The following is a 19,801-nucleotide window of genomic DNA, read 5'->3' on the forward strand; positions in this document are numbered from 1 at the left end:
CCTTTATTTCTATTTCTGTCTCGTTCATTACTTGACCCATCTGAACTCAGCCTATTGTTTCCTTTGGTGTTCACGTGTGTGTGTGTGTGTGTGTGTGTGTGTGTGTGTGTGTGTGTGTGTGTGTGTGTGTGTGTGTGTGTGTGTGTGTGTGTGTGTGTGCGCGTGTGCGTGTGCATGTGCATGGACGAGTGTGCGGGTGATTGTATGTCCACTCTGGAAGTTGGGTGCGGGAGGGGAACCGTAATTGTTAATTGTTTTATACTTGGGGAGGGGGGCTGGGATGGGAATATGGGATCTATGGGGCCATTTTAATCTGTGAAGCACTTTGAGTTGCATTTTTTTTTGTATGAAAAGTGCTATATAAATAAAGTTGATTTGATTTGATTTGGAGTTTTTGACAATTAAAATTGCGCTCACATTTTCAAGGTTAAACACATTTCTTTTAACAACGGTAGTTTCTGCTTCAGCCCTCTCCCCACTCCCCCTGCGCAGCGGCCGCAAACTCACTGGTGCGCCTGCAGCCTCTCGGAGTTCCTGCTGCTCTAAACATTAAAATAATTATTTCATTTTCTGTTCCTCACTTCTGATTACCTTCAATGGTGTCTGTTTGTTGCAACCACCAGATACAAAAACTAACTTGTTTTTATTTGACTATTTTTCTGTCCTGCCTGTTTATTATCTTCCTGCATCTCCTCTCAATCCTAAAGAAAAACTGCTACCTGGGTTCATATATATTCACCTCATGAGTTACCTTTGAACTGCAGTTCTAAAAGATCTACCGACCGCAAAAACAGCGCAGTGCTCCCTGCTTGGCGGCCGCATCAGTGATCAGTGCGTCGGAGGACAAGGTGATGCGCCCCGCTACACAGCAGCGAAACCCATCAGGCGCAAATAAAAGACAGAAAACATAAAAGGAAATGAGCCGACGTGAACGATCGCGTGTCAGTACCGACGCTGGCACAGCGCGTTGCCTCCCGGCGCGCAGGAGCTTGTCACATGCTGACGGCAGGCTGCTGTCTTTTCCGAGCGCTGCATCTTGCCGGTCATTATCACGTGACAGCGTCTAGTCGATGACAGGCATAAAAAGTCACTATAGTGAAGTCGACTAGTTCATACAACCCCTGCTACTGCTCCCCAGAGTGTTCTGCAGCATAATCAGCACGTTCTCTTTGAACTTGATATCAAATCTTCGTCTCCGTGGTTAAAGTTACCCTCGCGGTCTATCACTGGCAAATCAAAAGTGAGACGGATGACACAACCGCCCCCCGTACTTGCTTGTTACCACATTCCACCCGGCCACAATAAAATACCGGCCATTATTCACCTCCACCGACTCCGACACCGGCCAAAATATGAGACCCGGCCGTTAATTGAATACAGGCCAGTATTAGAGGATTTACGGTAATCTATGAAGCCTGTATCATGTATAAATATCCAGGATACTTGAATAATCGATCTAAGTTCATACACCAACCTGTTTGGTCTATTTTTAATCCATAGATTAATGTTTAATTTAAGACAATTAAATTTAATAGCAAAAGTTTATTTTTGAATCAGAAGTTAGGAATCTTTGCTTTTTCAATAACCAGAAATAATTATACCTTTCTGTGTTTCATTTCAAAGAATGAGGCAAGTTTAAAAATTAAGAATTTATTACTAACAATTTTTAAACTTAACTATTTGAATAACAATTAGGCATGACAATTCATGGATGGCAATTTAATGACAATTTTGAACAGCTTTGATATTAAACTTGTTTTAAAAGGCAAACCTGTGACTGGATGAAAGCTAAATCAAAATACGAGTTTGGATGCGTGAATGAATTTCTCAGAAGGTTTCTTTCAGAGAGAGGAACGCGTTCTGGGTTGGAAATTATGTTTTGCAGCTAACTGAGTTTACTTAGAGAAAACAGCATCAAACACAATCTGTCGAAGTCTACCTCACCCATATCAGAAGACCCCCTTTTGGATCCGAAGTGTCCAGGTGGAGATGGCTTCCTCCAGGCACGAGGTTGGTAGAAAAACCTCTGGCACGACCAAATCGTTCCTGAGATGTCTCCTTGGGTCACTCGACTGGTGGAGCTATTTGCGTCTCCAAGTCCATACTCTGAAGGAGTTTTTCGTCTTAACTCAAAAATCAATAACTATGGAAGGAGTGTTTTCGTCAGCTGGTTACAGTTTACGTTTATTCGTAGCTATTCTTATCGGCGTGACAGAACAGCAGGTGGAGGTTGGGGACGGCCGTTCCCTTCAGTGATGATGTTGGTTCACGAACTGACGTGAAAGCTGCTGCAAGTTTACAAAGTCCTCAGAACACACCCACTCTCAGCAAGAAAGCTTTGGTCATGCGTCAAAAACATGTGATGGCAGTTACCCTTTACTCTGGATAAACTCACTGTGTTAGATGGATAAGTGGAAGCTGACCTTCTGATTTGCTGAGCACACATTACTGATTATCAACCATAATCATAATTATACCCAAAGCATAATAATTCATTTCAGTAATTCAAATACATTTATACTGAACCAAGTGATTATTTATGATGATTATAATAAACAGTAATAAAGAGTTTATTAATATTATTATTATCGTGAACTTGAAGTGTCGTTCTTCTGGGACGGAACAGCAGCAGATAATGGTGATATGTTCTTCAGACATCATGACTCCTTGGTTAATCTGTGGACTTGAAAGTTACAGTCTGACCCGGCTTGACCTAGCTGGGAAAATGTGACCTTTGTCACAATTAGAGGATCTTCATGATGCTACACTCCTGAAGCGTGATCATCGAACAATCAAGCGTTTCATTCAAAATAGTCAACAGGGTCGCAAGAACCGTGTGGAGAAACCAAGGTGCAAAATAACTGCCCATGAACTGAGAAAAGTCAAGCGTGCAGCTGCCAAGAGGCCACTTGCCACCAGTTTGGCCATATTTCAGAGCTGCAACATCACTGGAGTGCCCAAAAGCACAAGGTGTGCAATACTCAGAGACATGGCCAAGGTAAGAAAGGCTGAAAGACGACCACCCCTGAACAAGACACACAAGCTGAAACGTCAAGACTGGTCCAAGAAACATCTTAAGACTGATTTTTCTAAGGTTTTATGGACTGATGAAATGAGAGTGAGTCTTGATGGGCCAGATGGATGGGCCCGTGGCTGGACTGGTAAAGGGCAGAGAGCTCCAGTCCGACTCAGATGCCAGCAAGGTGGAGGTGGAGTACTGGTTTGGGCTGGTATCATCAAAGATGAGCTTGTGGGGCCTTTTCGGGTTGAGGATGGAGTCAAACTCAACTCCCAGTCCTACTGCCAGTTTCTGGAAGACACCTTCTTCAAGCAGTGGTACAGGAAGACGTCTGCATCCTTCAAGAAAAACATGATGTTCATGCAGGACAATGCTCCATCACACGCGTCCAAGTACTCCACAGCGTGGCTGGCAAGAAAGGGTATAAAAGAAGAAAAACTAATGACATGGCCTCCTTGTTCACCTGATCTGAACCCCATTGAGAACCTGTGGTCCATCATCAAATGTGAGATTTACAAGGAGGGAAAACAGTACACCTCTCTGAACAGTGTCTGGGAGGCTGTGGTTGCTGCTGCACGCAATGTTGATGGTGAACAGATCAAAACACTGACAGAATCCATGGATGGCAGGCTTTTGAGTGTCCTTGCAAAGAAAGGTGTCTATATTGGTTGCTGATTTGTTTTTGTATTGTTTTTGAATGTCAGAAATGTATATTTGGGAATGTGGAGATGTTATATTGGTTTCACTGGTAAAAAATAAATAATTTAAATGGGTATATATTTGTTTTTGTTAAGTTGCCTAATAATTATGCACAGTAATAGTCACCTGCACACACAGATATCCCCCTAAAATAGCTAAAACTAAAAACTACTTCCAAAAACATTCAGCTTTGATATTAATGAGTTTTTTGGGTTCACTGAGAACATGGTTGTTGTTCAATAATAAAATTATTCCTCAAAAATACAACTTGCCTAATAATTCTGCACTCCCTGTAAAGATAAATGATAAATGGCTCGCATTTGTATGGCACCTCGCAGAGTAAGGACTCCAAAGGGCTTTACACTACAGTGCATCTTTCATCCATTCACACACTGATGGTGATGAGCTACGATGTAGCCACAGCTGCCCTGGGGCGCACTGACAGAGGCGAGGCTGCCTCTGACCACCACCAGCAAGGTAGGTTAAGCATCTTGCCCAAGGACACAACAGCAGAATTCTCTGTCCAGAGCCAGGATCGAACCTGCAACCTTCCGATTACTAGACAACCCGCTCAACCTGTTGAGCTACTGCTGCCCAATCTACCAGCAGAAATGTCTCCCAGCCTTCATTAGGGTCTACAGGAGGGATTCATCACTAAATCTAACAAATCAGTTGTGTTCATGATCTAAAACGCATATGTCAGACACAAGGCCCGCGGGCCAGATGCGGCCAGCGGAGCATTTTTATGTGGCCCGTGAGATAAATATCAAAAATATATTAAAACTGGCCCGCTGGCCGATTTTACCGCAAAGACTTCAACTCCCATGATGCTTTGCGGCGTCAGCGCGGAGCCGACGCGCCCCCTCCTTTGTGTTTTTTCCAGTGCCTGCTGCCGGTGTCTGCAGCTCCGCTGTCGACAAACTAAACACTCCTCTCACTCAATGCCGAGTTCACTCAGCTATTTTCTGACGTTGAAGCCCAGAAACAGAGATTCTAGCCGCTCAGTAATGTGTTCACGACTGAAAGAGAAAGTTTTACAACTAATGTCCAGACAGAGCTGATATAACTCCAGCGAACAGCGACACGCTCAAACCAGCACGGCTCTGTGGCTGCTGTCGTTGTTTCCTCCCCGACACACAACAACGCGGTCAAGCTGCTCAGACATGTTCGGCAGCACAAACCTATGTGAGCACCTGTTGTCATCTAATGTTGTTGTTATTATGATGAAGATGAACAAAACAACAGGAGTCTCCTCCTCAGCTCAGATCAACCCCCATGATGCAGGTATCTGGCTGGAACAGGTGAGCATCACAGTAAACCAGTGGAGCAAACTGAGCTTTAAATATGTTGGTTTTATGCTCTTTTTCTGCTCCAAAACATGAAAGTTAACAGGTGAGATGTTGCATTTTCATTTAAGATAAAATGATATTTTTATTTTGTTGTTGGCCCGTGAGAAAAGATTTAACCTACAGTAAACAGGAAGTGGAAAGGCTGCAGATAGATGACTAGAATAGAAAATCCCTTTATTGTTCCTCAGTGGGGAAAGCTAGACGTCACAGCAGCGATGACACGTATTACAGGTGAAAAAAGGAGAATAAAAAAATAAGAAAAATGAATAAACAAGAAAACATAAATCCTGAATAGATTTTAAAAATTCTGATTATACCACAAGTAATGAATACCACTGATGCCTTTTATTTAAAACTGACTTGCTCGTGTGTAATTTGGTTATTCCACATTCAGTGTTAATGCAGAAATAAGTTTGTTTCCAAATTTAAAGGTTCAAAATTGCATATATGTTGATAAAGAAAATGTGCTACTTTGCCGTCACTTTTTCAAAAAATATTAAGTTTGGCCCTCGACTCCGTCCCAGAGTTTCATTTCGGCCCCGTGTGAGTTTGAGTTTGACACCCATGATCCAAAACATGCAGGAATCGTGCTGGAACCAGACTGCAGCGCCAGGTATGTCGACTCAACTTTACTACTGGGTTGATGCTAGCACAGGAGTTAAGTGCTCGCCCCATAATCTGAAGGTTGCAGGTTCGAGCCCCGCTCAGTTTGTTGCTGTTGTGTCCTTGGGCAAGACACTTAACCCACCTTGCCTGCTGGTGGTGGTTGGAGGGGCCGGCGGCACCAGTGCTGGGCAGCCTCGCCTCTGTCCGTGAGCCCCAGGGCAGCTGTGGCTACATCGTATCTCATCCCCACCAGTGTGTGAATGTGTGTGTGAATGGGTGAATGACTGATTGTGTTGTAAAGTGCCTTGGGGGGTTCCAGGACTCTAGAAGGCGCTATATCAAATACAGGCCATTTACCATTTGAAAAGTCTGTGTTGTCTTGGCGACCGTGTGTGTGTGTGTGTGTGTGTGTGTGTGTGTGTGTGTGTGTGTGTGTGTGCGCCTGCCTCACAGCAGTGAGAAAGAGCTGCCGCCGCTTCAGTCAGAGGCGACGTTTGCATCTCAGCATCCAGAATGCTAGTGACTCGCGCTTGCAGGAATCCTCTACTGGTTGATTCTATCTGCCAATCAGAGGCTCTCCCTAACGGTAGGCGTGAATTTGATCACAACCAGTCAGTTGTAATGAGCACGTTGGCCCGGACCAGCCCTGAGCCGACCACCATATAAGGGCTGAAAAACCGCCCGGTGAATAGGAAAAAGTACCAGGCCACCCTGGTATGAAAACAATATATGCAATGGGGGTCTGGCGGTCGGTACCAGATGTGAAACCCCTATCAGTCCCAACAGAGAGGCTGCCACTCTGAAGTTGCAAGTGGAATTTTCTGTCCACATGGGGTGATAGGGGCTGGGTGACCTTTCATTAACCCTGTAAAGGGTCATTTTAGCACATACTGGCCAAGAAAAGGATTTTAAAATATAAAAAAGTTGTAAAGTACCCCTTTAAGGCTTTTTCTGTATTTGATTTTTACAATTTCAACACCACCTTTGACCTTTTTGATCTTTCTTGTGATCCATCAGATAAGATTGCCTGACCTGGACTTAAGAAACCGAACACATTTGTGTTCTCGTGTAAGGAGCTTTTACAGATCTGCAGCTGGAGTCAAAATGCAGATATTCAGCTGAATGCTGTGAATCAAACCGCCCTTCTGTGAAAAGTGAGAGACTTTTACTTGTCTAGATTTATCAGATTCATTATCAACCAGCGAACAAAACAAAATAAATGAAAAATGTGACGTGACATGACTCTGCCCTGGTGGTGCCATGTCAAATCTAATAAAGCCTGAATTCCTGCTAGTCTGTAAAATCTCTTCTGTCTCTGTTGTTTGAATAAAAGACAACTTTCATTTTCTCGGCGTAAATCTCTCCACTCTGGTAATAAAAGACGGCTCTACTACATGAACACAGACTGAATTTGACAGAAGGATCTTCATCTCGATTCCCCATCTTCCTGTGAAAAAATGCTTCCCCCAAACTTTTCATTTAGAATTTAATATATTAATAATATATTAAAATAAGTGCCCCATGCAGATTTATACTGTTTTTACATGTGTGCCTCGTGCAGGGACGAAATTTTGATTTCAGAAGTGGGGGGGACACAGCAGGCTTGTGCGGATTTGGGGTGGGGGGTTTTATGTAAAGACCCCTTGACACGTCACGTGCCCATCTCAATAATTTTTCCATCCTCAATATATATATATATATATCAAAGTTAAAAAATGTACAACTCTATTATTATTTTTATTTATTATCATTATTGAAGTGCAGTTTTGGCTGTTGACAATGGATAGGCCATTGTATTTATTGTTTTGGGTCTTTTTTTTTTATTGTTTTTGGTACAACATTTTCTAACAGGGAGTGAGATTCCATTTTTATTTAATTTTTGTTTGTTATTTTTATTCATTTAGAAGTTCTGGTTCTGGATATTTCAATGTTAAATGAAGGTTTATTTGTTGCATTTTAAAGGGTGTACTTGCATTATTATGATATATTAACATTATATTAGTGGTTATTTTGGTCTAGATAATGTTGACAATGATATCGTTTATCATCAACAATTTGTTGGACAAAATATCGTCCAGCAAAATTTGTTACTTTCCCAGGCCTAGTCAAAAGTATAAAAATTATTCATACATAAACGGTCCCTCCTGAGATCTGGCCGTTTGTTCATTTGCTGTGTTAGAGGACATGCTGAACTAATGTTTTACACATGATCATCACCCTAACATTTGAGTGTATAAAAACATATTAAATATGTTTTTCCCTTAAAAGTGTTGCATTTCAACACACAAAAAATAAAAGGAAAAAATAAGATAAATCTAATGAAAAGTGTACATCTTTGACATTAAGCTTAAAAAAAATCTGTTGACGATACTGTTCATTTTTCAGAGCTTTTTAATGTGAACATATACATTGCAATAGATAAGTTTACAATAAAGTTAAATGATAAAAGTTTTGAAGTTACACTTCTACTACTACTACTACTAGTAATAATAATTATGATGATAATAGTAATAATAAAAAAAATAATAATTATAATAATACGAATAAATTGTGTCTGAGGAGTCAGTTATGTGGAGGAGATGAGTTTGTAAAAGTTAGTTTTGAGTATGTGTGTGAAGGAGGAGGTGAGTGAGCTTAATGCAGGGGTGTCACATGTTCCAACTTACGTTTTGACTTTGAAAGAAGTCTCTTATATCCACTTTTCGGTTTCTTGACATGCTGCCTCCTGGCTGTGCCTAACTACCAAAGACTCACAAATGAACACTTATTCAAATGTTATGTAATGGAAGCTGAGCTGAGCTCTGATATTACACAGCGTCTAGTTGACGATGTGACTCAGTACCGGTGTTCCGTAGCGGCTCCAAACTAGCAAAACAACGTGAGCACGTTCTGACTGTTTACAACTTGAGTGACAGCAGCAACAGCCAATAATACGTTAGCAAGTATCAGCAGAGCCAATAGATTAGCTTTTGGGCGGGTCTAATAGGAAACCGGTTTCGTTTCGGTCCTAGTGCTCAACCAAATCCTTTTAATGGAGCGTAACATTGTTTTTGGACGGAAAAAAGTGCAGGGGACCAAAACTGCCTTTTGAAAAAGTGGGGGGGGGGACATGTCCCACCCGTTCCCCCCCCCCCCCCAAAATTACGTCCCAGGCCTCGTGCCATATTTTCCATAATGGAGAAAGCTTAAAGGGGCAATATGTAAGAATTGTACAGTGAAATGATCACAGAACAGTCAAATTTCACAATCATGTTGAAAGGAAGATAGATTTCCTTCTAAGCCAATTGAGGGTTTGTCAGTTTTTTCCTTTCATAATGGCCAAAGAGGGACGTCGTTTTTGTTTACGATCTGTGAGCATGCTGTTTGCCGAGTCTGCGCCGGCTAACGCTGCAGCACTGGCATTAGTAATTCAACAGCGACTGTCAGAACGCAGCAGTGTTTTGTAAAGATCCTAAACTGGGAATCGAAGCCACGCATCTTTTTGTTTTACTCTGTTAAGTAAAGAAGCTAGAGGCTAACCCCTTCTTTCCACCGGAGCCGTCAGCAGCACGTCATAGCTGCTGATGGGAGCCACTGTGGTCAACAGAACCTTTTCCACTGGAGCCGTCAGCAGCGCGAGTCGGCCGCGTCTCAGGAGCAGCATGTCGCGGCCTTTACGCGCCGGTTCTATTTTCTACGTGCGACGCCTCTGAAACGGGTCAAGTTCGACATTTTTGGGGAAGGAAAGACAGGAAATCGGACGCGGAAACGGAGCGAAACTCCCGAGATTTTCAGAATAAAGAAACGTACTGCCTTCCGGTTGCTTTACTTAAAAAAAGTTACTAAATGTGCGGCCCCGTGAGAAGTTATCACCTAGCTAGCGGTCTCCTTTGTTTTTCAGGTCCGTATTGGCGATTATAAAACGGACAGAACATAAAACACAAACCTTTTGGCGCCATGTTGTAGTGTTCTCCTGCTTGTTGTTGTGTTTACTGACGAAGTCACTCGTGTGACTTCGTGCTCTGTCGGTGACAGCTGCTCCCCTGCTGCTTTGCGCCTCGTGGGAAGGGCCAAGCAGCAGCTTACACGAGCAAGACGTGCTGCTGCAGTAACGTGCTGCTGACGGCTCTGGTGGAAAGAAGGGGTAATGCTAACAATGCTATTCGTGAGTTAGAAAGTCCGCTCTAGAAATATCTCAAGCTACTTTTTCAGTGACCAAAAAAATCAATATTACAGTGAAATGTATTTATCTACTGATCAACTTACTTTGTATGACTCGTCTTCGCTCATCATCTAGAATCTTCTACTGCTGAGCCGTAGCTGTGAAACTCACCGAGCAGGAGGGAGAAAGTCACTCTTTGTTCAAAAAATAGACTGCAGTACCCAAATTGCACCACAGGATGTAATTATGCACCTTTAACTTAATAAATAAAACCAACACTTAAAAACAACGTCTTTATTCAGGTTATATTTGATAATAAAGGTTACTGAGCAACTTTTTCGTATTTATAAATAATTTTCAGCCATTATTTGCTAAAACGACCCTTTACAGAGGTGTTTCTCAACCCTGGTCCTATGCCTCCCCCCCAATTAAATGAATGAGTGATTAACAGGCTTCTGCAGCACTTGATGCCATTCTAAAGAGGCAATGCAAATATGTGAACCAGGTGTGCTGTAGCAGAGACATGGAAAACATGCAGGACGAGGGTCACATGGACCAGGTTTGGAAAAACCCTGCTGTACAAGGTTAACAAATGGGCCATTCCCATCTGTACCTGGTCGGCCCTGCCCGGATAGCTCCAGTCTGCCCCAGCCTGGCCCGGTTGATTCAACACATCCTTGCTTAGGTGTGCAAGGAATGCAGTCAGAGACATTTTCAGCTTCTAGGTAATCAGCATGATAATGAATGACGATGAATTGAGCATGCCTTAAGCCCATGTGGGCTGATTCTACCCACCAATCAGAGGCTTGCTCTAATGGAAGGTGTGAACTTGCTGACTGATAAGCCGGTGTCGGTACAGGATCTGCTCGGGTGCAAGATCGGCTCGGGGTCCTTCGACTGCCGATGACGTCAAAGTACGGCAAACCCACTCGGACAAAATACACTACACATCTATACTGTTGGAAAGAATTTAGCAGTTTCGTTATTAAAATAATGTTTCTTAAGACGTAAGTTTGTGTTTATAATGGTATTTGTAAAATAAAACACTATTTTATTCATAATGTTGAACTCCTCTTTGAGCACATTCCTTGAAGGATCATAGCAGTGGCGGCTGGTGAAAAATATTTTTGGTGGGGCTGTGCTATTTTTTTTTTAAACAAACTTGTGCTTTCTGAGCTTTGTGCACAACTTCACTATTTCCTGAATTAAGCACAGCTCTTTTATTTCCTGTCTTACGTTATTGGACAAAGGGATTAATCCACGTGTGTCTGACTATTGGCACGCTGCCTTGCGGACCAAGGTTGAAAAATACTGCATTAAACTGCACATAAAATAACATGACCATATATGGTCCACATCCACATTACTGTTTGTGAAACTAACATACTGGAGAATTTCATCACAATAATATTAAATAAACAAGTATGTACCTGATCTTTTGCATGCTGTTGGTGAAGCTCTGGATGACCCCTGTGATGGAGACAGAGTCAATGTTCCTCTTCTGCAGCTGGTTGAACAGCATGTCCACATGTGGCATGATCTTGTGACACAATGCCAGCAGAAAGCCAAAATCTTCTTCCTCCAGCATTCTCACAAAGCCTCCTGCCTCTCTCTCAGTGACTGGATCAAAGTCATCCGAGTCTCTGATCATCTGGAAAAATCTGAGGAGGTCATCCTTGTGCTCATACACTGTGTTGACATCTCTCTCTTGGACAAAATGTGCCGGTTCTGATCCACTTCTTCATTGTGTTTATTCACTCCCTCGTCTCTAGCTGCATGGCAATGTTAGCTCTGCCTAGCATAGCTAGCTTCACCGTGTTGTCCATGTGCGCCCGGGATAACTCATGTTTCTTCACCTTCTCATAAAAATGTTTCATGTCCGTAACTCCTGACTCAATCCATGCCTCATCTGTCACAGTCGTTTGGAAAGCAAAATAACGCATTAGCGTGATTGCATCCAGCTAGCCAAGCCGTCCCAGAAGCCTCGTGTGTACAGTTTACCTCTCTCCTCCTCCTGCTGGCTTATCTTTACGTCGGGCTGATCTGGTCCAAGCTCTTTGACATTAAGTCTTTCCACCATAGTTCTCCTCGAACGGATACTGGAGAAGAGACCGAACTGAATTCAGTGGCTGCTGAGATCCGGTATCCATGCTGCTGCTGGTTGTAGGCGCACTCGCGTCCATGTCTATTACGTCTGCGTCACGACCGTCACGAGTCACGACCAAAAACGTGCTGGAGTCGAGAATCTCCGAGTTCTACCAAGCACTAACGAAAGCCTTTGGCGGTAGCTCTATCGCCCATCATGCTTCTGAAACAACATCGACGCTGATTGGATACATTCCTACCCTTTGATTTTCTTGTCAGCAATTGGACGACTGGTCTCGTCCCGTTTGGGCGATTGAAACACAGCCCACAGCCTCCACCGACCGGCAGAGACCAATATAGAAATATATATATATGATTTATTTTTGTTACAAAACACACAATTAACTTAGAATATGTGATTATTGTTAATTTTATTTATTTATTTTTTTTTAATAAAAATTAAAAACACTGGGGAAACTGGGAGGGCGGCGCCCTATCGCCCTCTACTGGCCAGCCGCCACTGGATCATAGGTATTAGCAACACCTGTGAAATTGTATTTGCAGGAAAGAAGTGTGTCCCGTTTATTGAAGTATTTTGTGTTTAGAGTTTTTGACGTCTTGTCCATGAGTAGTTCAGTTACGCTCATAGCTGCTAGCCAAAACTCTGGAGTTAAAAGTTTTCTGGCTTTACTAAAATACCTGTCTGTACTTATTTGATTGATGGTATTTTTACTTTCTATTAGACTCCAAATGTAATAATTTGGCACGTTTCTAATTCATAATTTGTAATAATGTAATCAGCGATATTAGCATTAGCATTCCTATGGGTTTTTCCATGTATATTAGCATTGCGCTAACCACTCGCTGCCAAATTGCAGCCTTTGAGATTAGAAAATCTCCTTTTGTCACATCGCAATTTAATTGCACATGCAGTTAATCGTTCAGCACTAATGTTCATGCAGCTCTATGCTAAAAGTGTATTTTCAAAGAGGTAATGATTGATTTCTTTGTAAAAGTTGTCCATCTTTCCAATAGAAAGATTTGCCTGGACCAACGTAACGTGATAACAACGTAACGTGATTACGTAATTCCATAAGGTTCATGTTCAGCCAATTAACTACTTAGACGTCATCGGCAGTCGACGGACCCCGAGCCAATTTTGCACCCGAGCAGATCCTGTACCGACACCGGCTTATCAGTCAGCAGTGGGTGTGTTGGCCCTGGTCAGGCGGAAGCAGACCACCTCAGAAAGAGGGCTGAAAAACAGTCTCGTTGCACCCTGAAAAAAGGCAGGCCACCAAGATATAAGCAAGCTGTGCTATCCGGGCCGGGCCGGGCCGACCAGGTACAGATGGGAATGGCCCATAAATGTCACTCAGACCCCCAATACCCTCTGTGGCCATAATACCGCATTTGCAACTTTAGGGTGCCAGTCTGGCACCTGTTGCACTTAGAGAAAATTAAGCTTACTTACGTGGGCCTGCGTTCTGCTCCCAGCTGCATGTTTTAGATCAGCCCTTCTCAAATGGGGGTACGCGTACCCCTGGGGGTACATAAAGAAACTCCAGGGGGTACATCAGAGAAGCAGACTGTGTCTAAAAAAGAGCTTGATCACAGCAGTTGCCTCCCTGCCACCAAGGATGAAAAAGATCCTCAGTGAAGCACAAGCCCAAGTGCCTCACTAAAAAGTCTGTAAAAACACTCCGATCAGTGCAGTAATGTTAAGATTTCAGTCTTCTTTTTGATTTTTAAAAATATATTTTGAGATTCACATTTGCTTTTAGCAATTGTTATTTAAAATGACGTTGATGATTTCTTTTAGAGAACAGATATACTATGATCCCAAAAGAGAACACTTTATGTTGATATGCTTTTTATGAGCATATATCTTTAATTATAATTAGCTTAATCATTTCTTTGGCCTGTATTTGATTTTTTTTTATATTTCTAGTTATATATATTTTCTTTCCAAATAGTTCAAGAGATACTACAAAAAATGTGCAGTGTTTTGCACATTTATGGATTTTTCATTGGGTAATCTTATGGTTTTAAATAGTTTTATGGTGACTGTTTTCAATTAATTAATTAGAATTTCATTTTAGTGTTGAAAAATATTTCCAATACATTTAGTTATGGAGTATTAACATTTAAAATATTCAAAATAGTTTTTTTCCCCAAATGGTTGAATTTTGTACTTGTTTATCAGTTTCAAAGTTTAATAAATCAGTTACTGAAGGCACCTATTTAAGGTCTTGTTTTTTACAACCAAAAATGTTTTTGCGCTGATTAGGGGTACTTGGCTGAAAAAAATATTTCACGGGGGTACATCAGTGAAAAAAGGTTGAGTACCACTGTTTTAGATCATGAACACAGCTGATTTGTGTCATTCAGTGATGAGCTGCTCCTGTAGAAACTAATGAAGGCTGGGGAGACACTTCAGCAGTTAGATTAAGGTGTTGCAAAGACGAAGCAACAGCGAGGAGATATGTTTCAGTTTTGTTTTGACCAGGTAATTAACAACGAACACTAGGGGGTGCTAAAAGCAAGCAAAACTGCCAAGTGTGCCTTTAAAATCAGTTTGCTGATCTGAAATCTGATGGGAGCAAATATGTTTTTAACACTTGAAATAAGAGGGACTTTCATCTGCATTGAGTCAAGTGTGTGGCTTTTTTTCCCATTTCAGAAGGAAATGACTAATATGTATAAAATGGGTTTTTTGTTTTGGATAAATCACAAAAGTTCCATGAATGGATTTCACATCAAAGCAGATTCTCTGTGTTTTACTGTTTCACTGCACGTTTTACAAATTTCAGGTTCAGCTCTTCTGTTCTGAGGTTTCACATTTTTCATTCTGTTTAATATCCTATTAGTCCAACATGAAACGACAATCGCAATAATAAATGTAATATTTAGTACATTGTGTTGATAGAACAAAATAACCTTCAAACTCGGACTATAAATTATTCATAAACAAAAGCATAAAAGGAGAAAGTGCAGTTTTGTTCTGTTTGGAAGCTTGTAAAGGGTCGGGGTTGGAGGTGATGCTGTAACGAGTGGTAGGAGGAGACATGATCATTACGACTTTTGTTTTCTACATGTGAAAGAATGCAAATGATTTTAGAAGATATTCAGAGCAGTCTATGGTTAGAGAAGAACTGTAATTAGACAGCTAACAACGTTCAATCGTGACCCTTCCAATTACTAAGACCAGGGTTTGTTCTCATTAGAGGAGCTTCAGATCGACTCTGCCCTTTACCTCCGCCTCATTAGCATAATCCCCTGGGAATACGGAGGATAATGAGTCGAGCTGCGCCTTCAGTAAACACTGTGTGTGTGTGTGTGTGTGTGTGTGTGTGTGTGTGTGTGTGTGTGTGTGTGTGTGTGTGTGTGTGTGTGTGTGTGTGTGTGTGTGTGTGTGTGTGTGTGTGTGTGTGTGTGTGTGTGTGTGTGTGTTAGGGTTAGTTCATGCTCAGTGTAGTCATGGTTCATTAGCAGAACCTCTTCATGATTTCTCTGGTTGTCTTTAATCACCCCATGACTCGACACTGTAATCAAGACCCATTCTATAGTTCATCAGAGGTGTTGCACGTGTTCACACACACACACACACACACACACACACACACACCTGCACACAGATTCAAGGCTCACTCTTAATTCCTATCATTTTAAGCCACTTGTAGGAATGTGAAGTAATGTTTATTATTTACATTTGATCAAAGGGATAAAAAGTGGAGCGTTCTCTGAAACACTGCCGGAAGGCGTCCTGTTTGAGTCTTCGTTCGTGATTCCAGTCTCTCCGGGTGTAAACGTGCAGGAACTTGCTCCTGGACAACCTCTGAGTCTCCTGAGGTTTATGACCCCAGAAGTTAAAACATTAAAGCAAATCAATGTTTTTATTAAATAAAATAAATAGACGTTTAACAGAACATATCACAAAAACTAAGTCGTGGACAAAGCACTTTGCTAAGGCTAGCATTGTTAGGATTACCGTAATTTCCGGACTATAGAGCGCACCTCCATATAAACCGCACCAACAAAAAAAAAGGTTTTCTACACACACACACTCGAATACAAGCCGCGGCGCAGCAGCCACATGCAGGTCTCTGACACACAGCGCATGTATGGACATAACATAAGATAATTAGACAGAAAGATGCTACACGGAGGTTTTTCATTGTTGTTTTAATTCAACAAAACAAATTTTAAACACGGGTGAAGGTGCCTGCAAGTTTAGAAAAGAAAACAGCACTGATAGCATTCATACTTCTGGATGGTTATAAAATAAAAACAGAACTGACACGTTATCACCGGTAATTTGCATGTTTAGAAGAAAAGAACAGCGCTGACAGCATTAATAAGCCCTGGATGATTAGAAAATAAAAACAGAACACAAAACATGCCTGGTTAGTAAATAAAACACACTTGCCTACCAGAAAAAGTCATTCGCTCTCATCTTCCTCTTGCACACTAAAGCCATTAAAGTCCTCTTCTTCAGTGTCGGAGTTGAACAGCCTCAGAAGAGCTTCGTCACATACCTTTTCTGTGGTGATGTCAGCGTCGCTGTCCGTGTTGCTGTCATCATCCCCGGGTGAAGCTGGCTTGAACGAGTTCTTCCCGCTGCTGTCTCCAGCGCCGAACCATGGATTCATTCATGCCAAGCTTAGGGCGGCAGCACTGTTTCCCTCCTTTACTGCCAGATCGATGGCCTTCAACTTAAATGCGGCATCATATGAACTCACACGTGTAGTTACCATGATGAGGGGGTATGGATTTGAAACAAATTCTTCATCGTGCCGGCTGCTTGCATGTGCTAAATTAAAATGAGCACTTTCTTCGATTTCCACTTTGACTTCCACCTGTTTCACTTTCTGCTAAAGCGCCCCCTAGTGGCAGGTGAAGGAAAATCTTCAGTAAAGCCGCACCTCATTATAAGCCGCACGGTTCAAAGCGTGGGAAAAAAGTAGCGGCTTAAAGTCCAGAAAATACAGTAAAGGTGTGGAACACCCGTTTAATTAAAGTTCCAGTTTTAGCTGTTTTTAAATCGTTCTCAGTGCTTTTTAAACTATGATTATGCTGTTTTTAGCCAAAATCACAAAACCTGTGTCATGTTCTAGTTTCTGTGTAGTGGCAGTAGCTCATTAAAAATGTGCCTCTGGGTTGTGGGTGGAGCCGCTGGCTCGGAAGACAGAAACACTCTAGTAAGGGACCCAGGTTTGAATCCAGGCTGGGCCAGATTTATTCAAATGTGTGGAGAGGGTGGAGGAGAAAATCGGACGGGTCGAGTGAAGGAGGAGCCCAGAGTGGCAGACAGAAAAAGTGGATGACTTCTAAGCAACAATCCGGTCCTCTGAGGTCATCATCAGGAAATGTGTTTGTTTATTTTTATTGTTTGTTGCTTAGAAGTCATCCACCTGCTTTATCTGCTGCTCTGAGCTCCTCCTTCACTCCACCCGTCCGATTCTCTCCTCCACCTGCTGCACTGCGCGCTGCTTTATCCTGAAGGTCATTAGATCGATCCCCAGTCCCGGCAGGCCACCTGCCAAAGCATCCTCGGACAAGCGGATGAACCCCAACTTTGGGTGTGATATAAGTGGCGGCTCACTTCTCCTCACCAATGTAAGGATGGGTCCGATGCAGAGAAAAAAAATTCCAAGGGGATCAAGAAAAGTGTAGACTGCACAGGTTTGTCTTGCTAGCATTAGCATCATGGGCAAACCTCCTTTACCTCTGCTGCTGTGGCTTAATTTATCCTGCTGATTTTTCATGTCTAACTCTCCAAATAAGTACATTTCCCAGTTGCTCGTCTTTAAAAAACATGGATAACTCCCTTTTAACTTTAACTTTTCTTCACTGACTTGCATAAATCTTGACCATTTTCAACTTCAATTCTGTCTAATTGAATCCAATGAATGGATCCACAGGATAGAAGGACTTATTGTTGACTTTTCTTCTTGTTTTCTATCTCAATCTTAGTCCATCGTCTCCCGGAGAAGGGCCCAGCCACTGGCGGCATCATAGGAGGCATCATCGCGGTCATCGTGATCTTGGTCATCATCGGAACGGGCATCGCCATGTGGCGCAAATATGCGAACAAGAAACTCAACGGAGAGTGAGTATCCCTGGGACCGCCTGGGCGTGGACGGCTCCGATTTGCTTCACAGTTTAGAAACGTCTGTCCTTAGAAACGTTCACCATGGTTCACGTCTCACAAGCGCGTCCTACTAAACATGGCAGCTGTGTGTTTGTATTTTTCAGCGGTCCACCCAAGTACAAGCCCCCTCCTCCTACAAAGATCAACAGCTCGGTGAGTTACGACCAGCAAAGACCAGCTCACTATCGGGCTGGACTGTCAGGCAAGACTCAACGATGACAGAACTGATCTGATCAATGATGCGTTTGTGTTTTTTTCAGAAACTGAACCCAGCTTACACTCCAGTAAATTATGACAGAACTGCACTGAACCAGTTCTATGCGACCCAAAGCCCAGAACCTGTCACGGTAAGCCCCCCACCCCACCCCAACCCAAAATACGAGACTTTTTCATATCATTCAGTATTGAAATAAATCACAATATAAAGCAAATCACTATTTTTGCCCATCTGTAATGTCCTCTGGTACTGGTAAGTGAACAGCTCTTCTAGGTGAAGGATGAGAGCCGAGTCGTTGCGGAGAACCATTCGTCTCGTCGGTCCACTCTCTTGGAAAACAAGGCAATGCTACAGGACTCAGGAGGGGGGTGTAAGGTGTGATCCCTCTAGATGGTGACCTCTGACAAACTCCAGATTCTTCCTTTATAGCAACACTAAACACTCCTGCTTCTCCCTCCTACTGGTTGAAAGTGGATTAACAACTGTCACTAATACTAACATGAGCCAAGTCATAGTAAATAAGCCACAAAGTAAGAGGATCCAGACTGTTGGACAAATAAAATTATTACTTACAAGTCCAGTAGCAACAAAGCCAGGTCACCATCAGTCCTTGATTTTGTAGCCTCCTTTAGCTCCTTCAAACTAAAGCAGGTCATGCTAATGTTCAAACTGGTTTTAGCTCTCTGCTTCGCCTCCAAAGGAATTACTCTATTACCTTTACTACCAGGATCCATTGTGATGCCAACAAAAAAAGAAAACTACTTCTTGTGTTTTTTTATTGAACTGAAAATACGAACTGCCAGCCAGCTATTAGCTAGCGGCACAGAAAATGGCTAACAGCAGGTAAACGGCGCCCCTTAGGGCACCTATGTGCTCAGCAGGGGGCAGCAGAGTGTCCCGTGTAAAGTTGGTGAAGTTTCTACTCACACAACTGATTACTGTTGCTTTAAGTCATTAATCCAGACAGAACTAGTGTCAGTTCCTCTAAGATAAGGGCTTAAGTTTTCTAGGTTAGATCGTCTATGAACGATCCTTTTTAAGATGTTGGGTGTTTCTCAATGTCAAGGCGCCTGGCCTTGCGAGGTGATGACTTGTGAGGCCAGGCGCCTTGCTTACAAGGACGCTGTCCTTTCTTGGTCAGAGAAAATGGTTAAATGGAACAGATTTGCACATGACCGCGGCTTCCACGGCGGTCACGCAACATCACGTGACACGGGAGGTAACGTTATATTTTATATGCATTAGTTTCAATATAAATATATAACGAGCCTTTTACTTTTAAATTGTGTATATGTTCATTAAATTAAAAATATAAGCGAGTTACTACCCGCTAGCCACCAAAGCTGCAACTACTAGACAACTAACCAACAACAGCTAACTTCTTTAGATCTAAAAAAAAAAACATTTTAAATCAGCTGACTTACTTTTAAACTTGAAAATTGACCCCGAAGTAGCTGCCGGCTTCTGATCCGCCGTCTTTTTGAAAATACTGCGGTGTATTGTGGGTAATTTTTGACCAAGGCTAGGCTAC

General features: G+C 42.4%; 1 protein-coding gene across 1 annotated transcript in view; it reads left to right on the forward strand.

Moving 5' to 3' along the window:
- Positions 1-19,801, forward strand: part of si:ch73-22o12.1 (nectin-2) — a 157,097-nt gene that overhangs the window by 135,363 nt on the left and 1,933 nt on the right. Inside the window, exons 7-9 of the mRNA XM_070551116.1 lie at positions 17,876-18,011; positions 18,158-18,206; positions 18,314-18,400. Of these exons, the coding sequence (XP_070407217.1) occupies positions 17,876-18,011; positions 18,158-18,206; positions 18,314-18,400 (272 nt within the window). The remainder of the gene's footprint in view (positions 1-17,875; positions 18,012-18,157; positions 18,207-18,313; positions 18,401-19,801) is intronic.

The sequence above is a fragment of the Nothobranchius furzeri genome, chromosome 5, assembly GCF_043380555.1.
Source record: "Nothobranchius furzeri strain GRZ-AD chromosome 5, NfurGRZ-RIMD1, whole genome shotgun sequence".
NCBI lineage: Eukaryota > Metazoa > Chordata > Actinopteri > Cyprinodontiformes > Nothobranchiidae > Nothobranchius > Nothobranchius furzeri.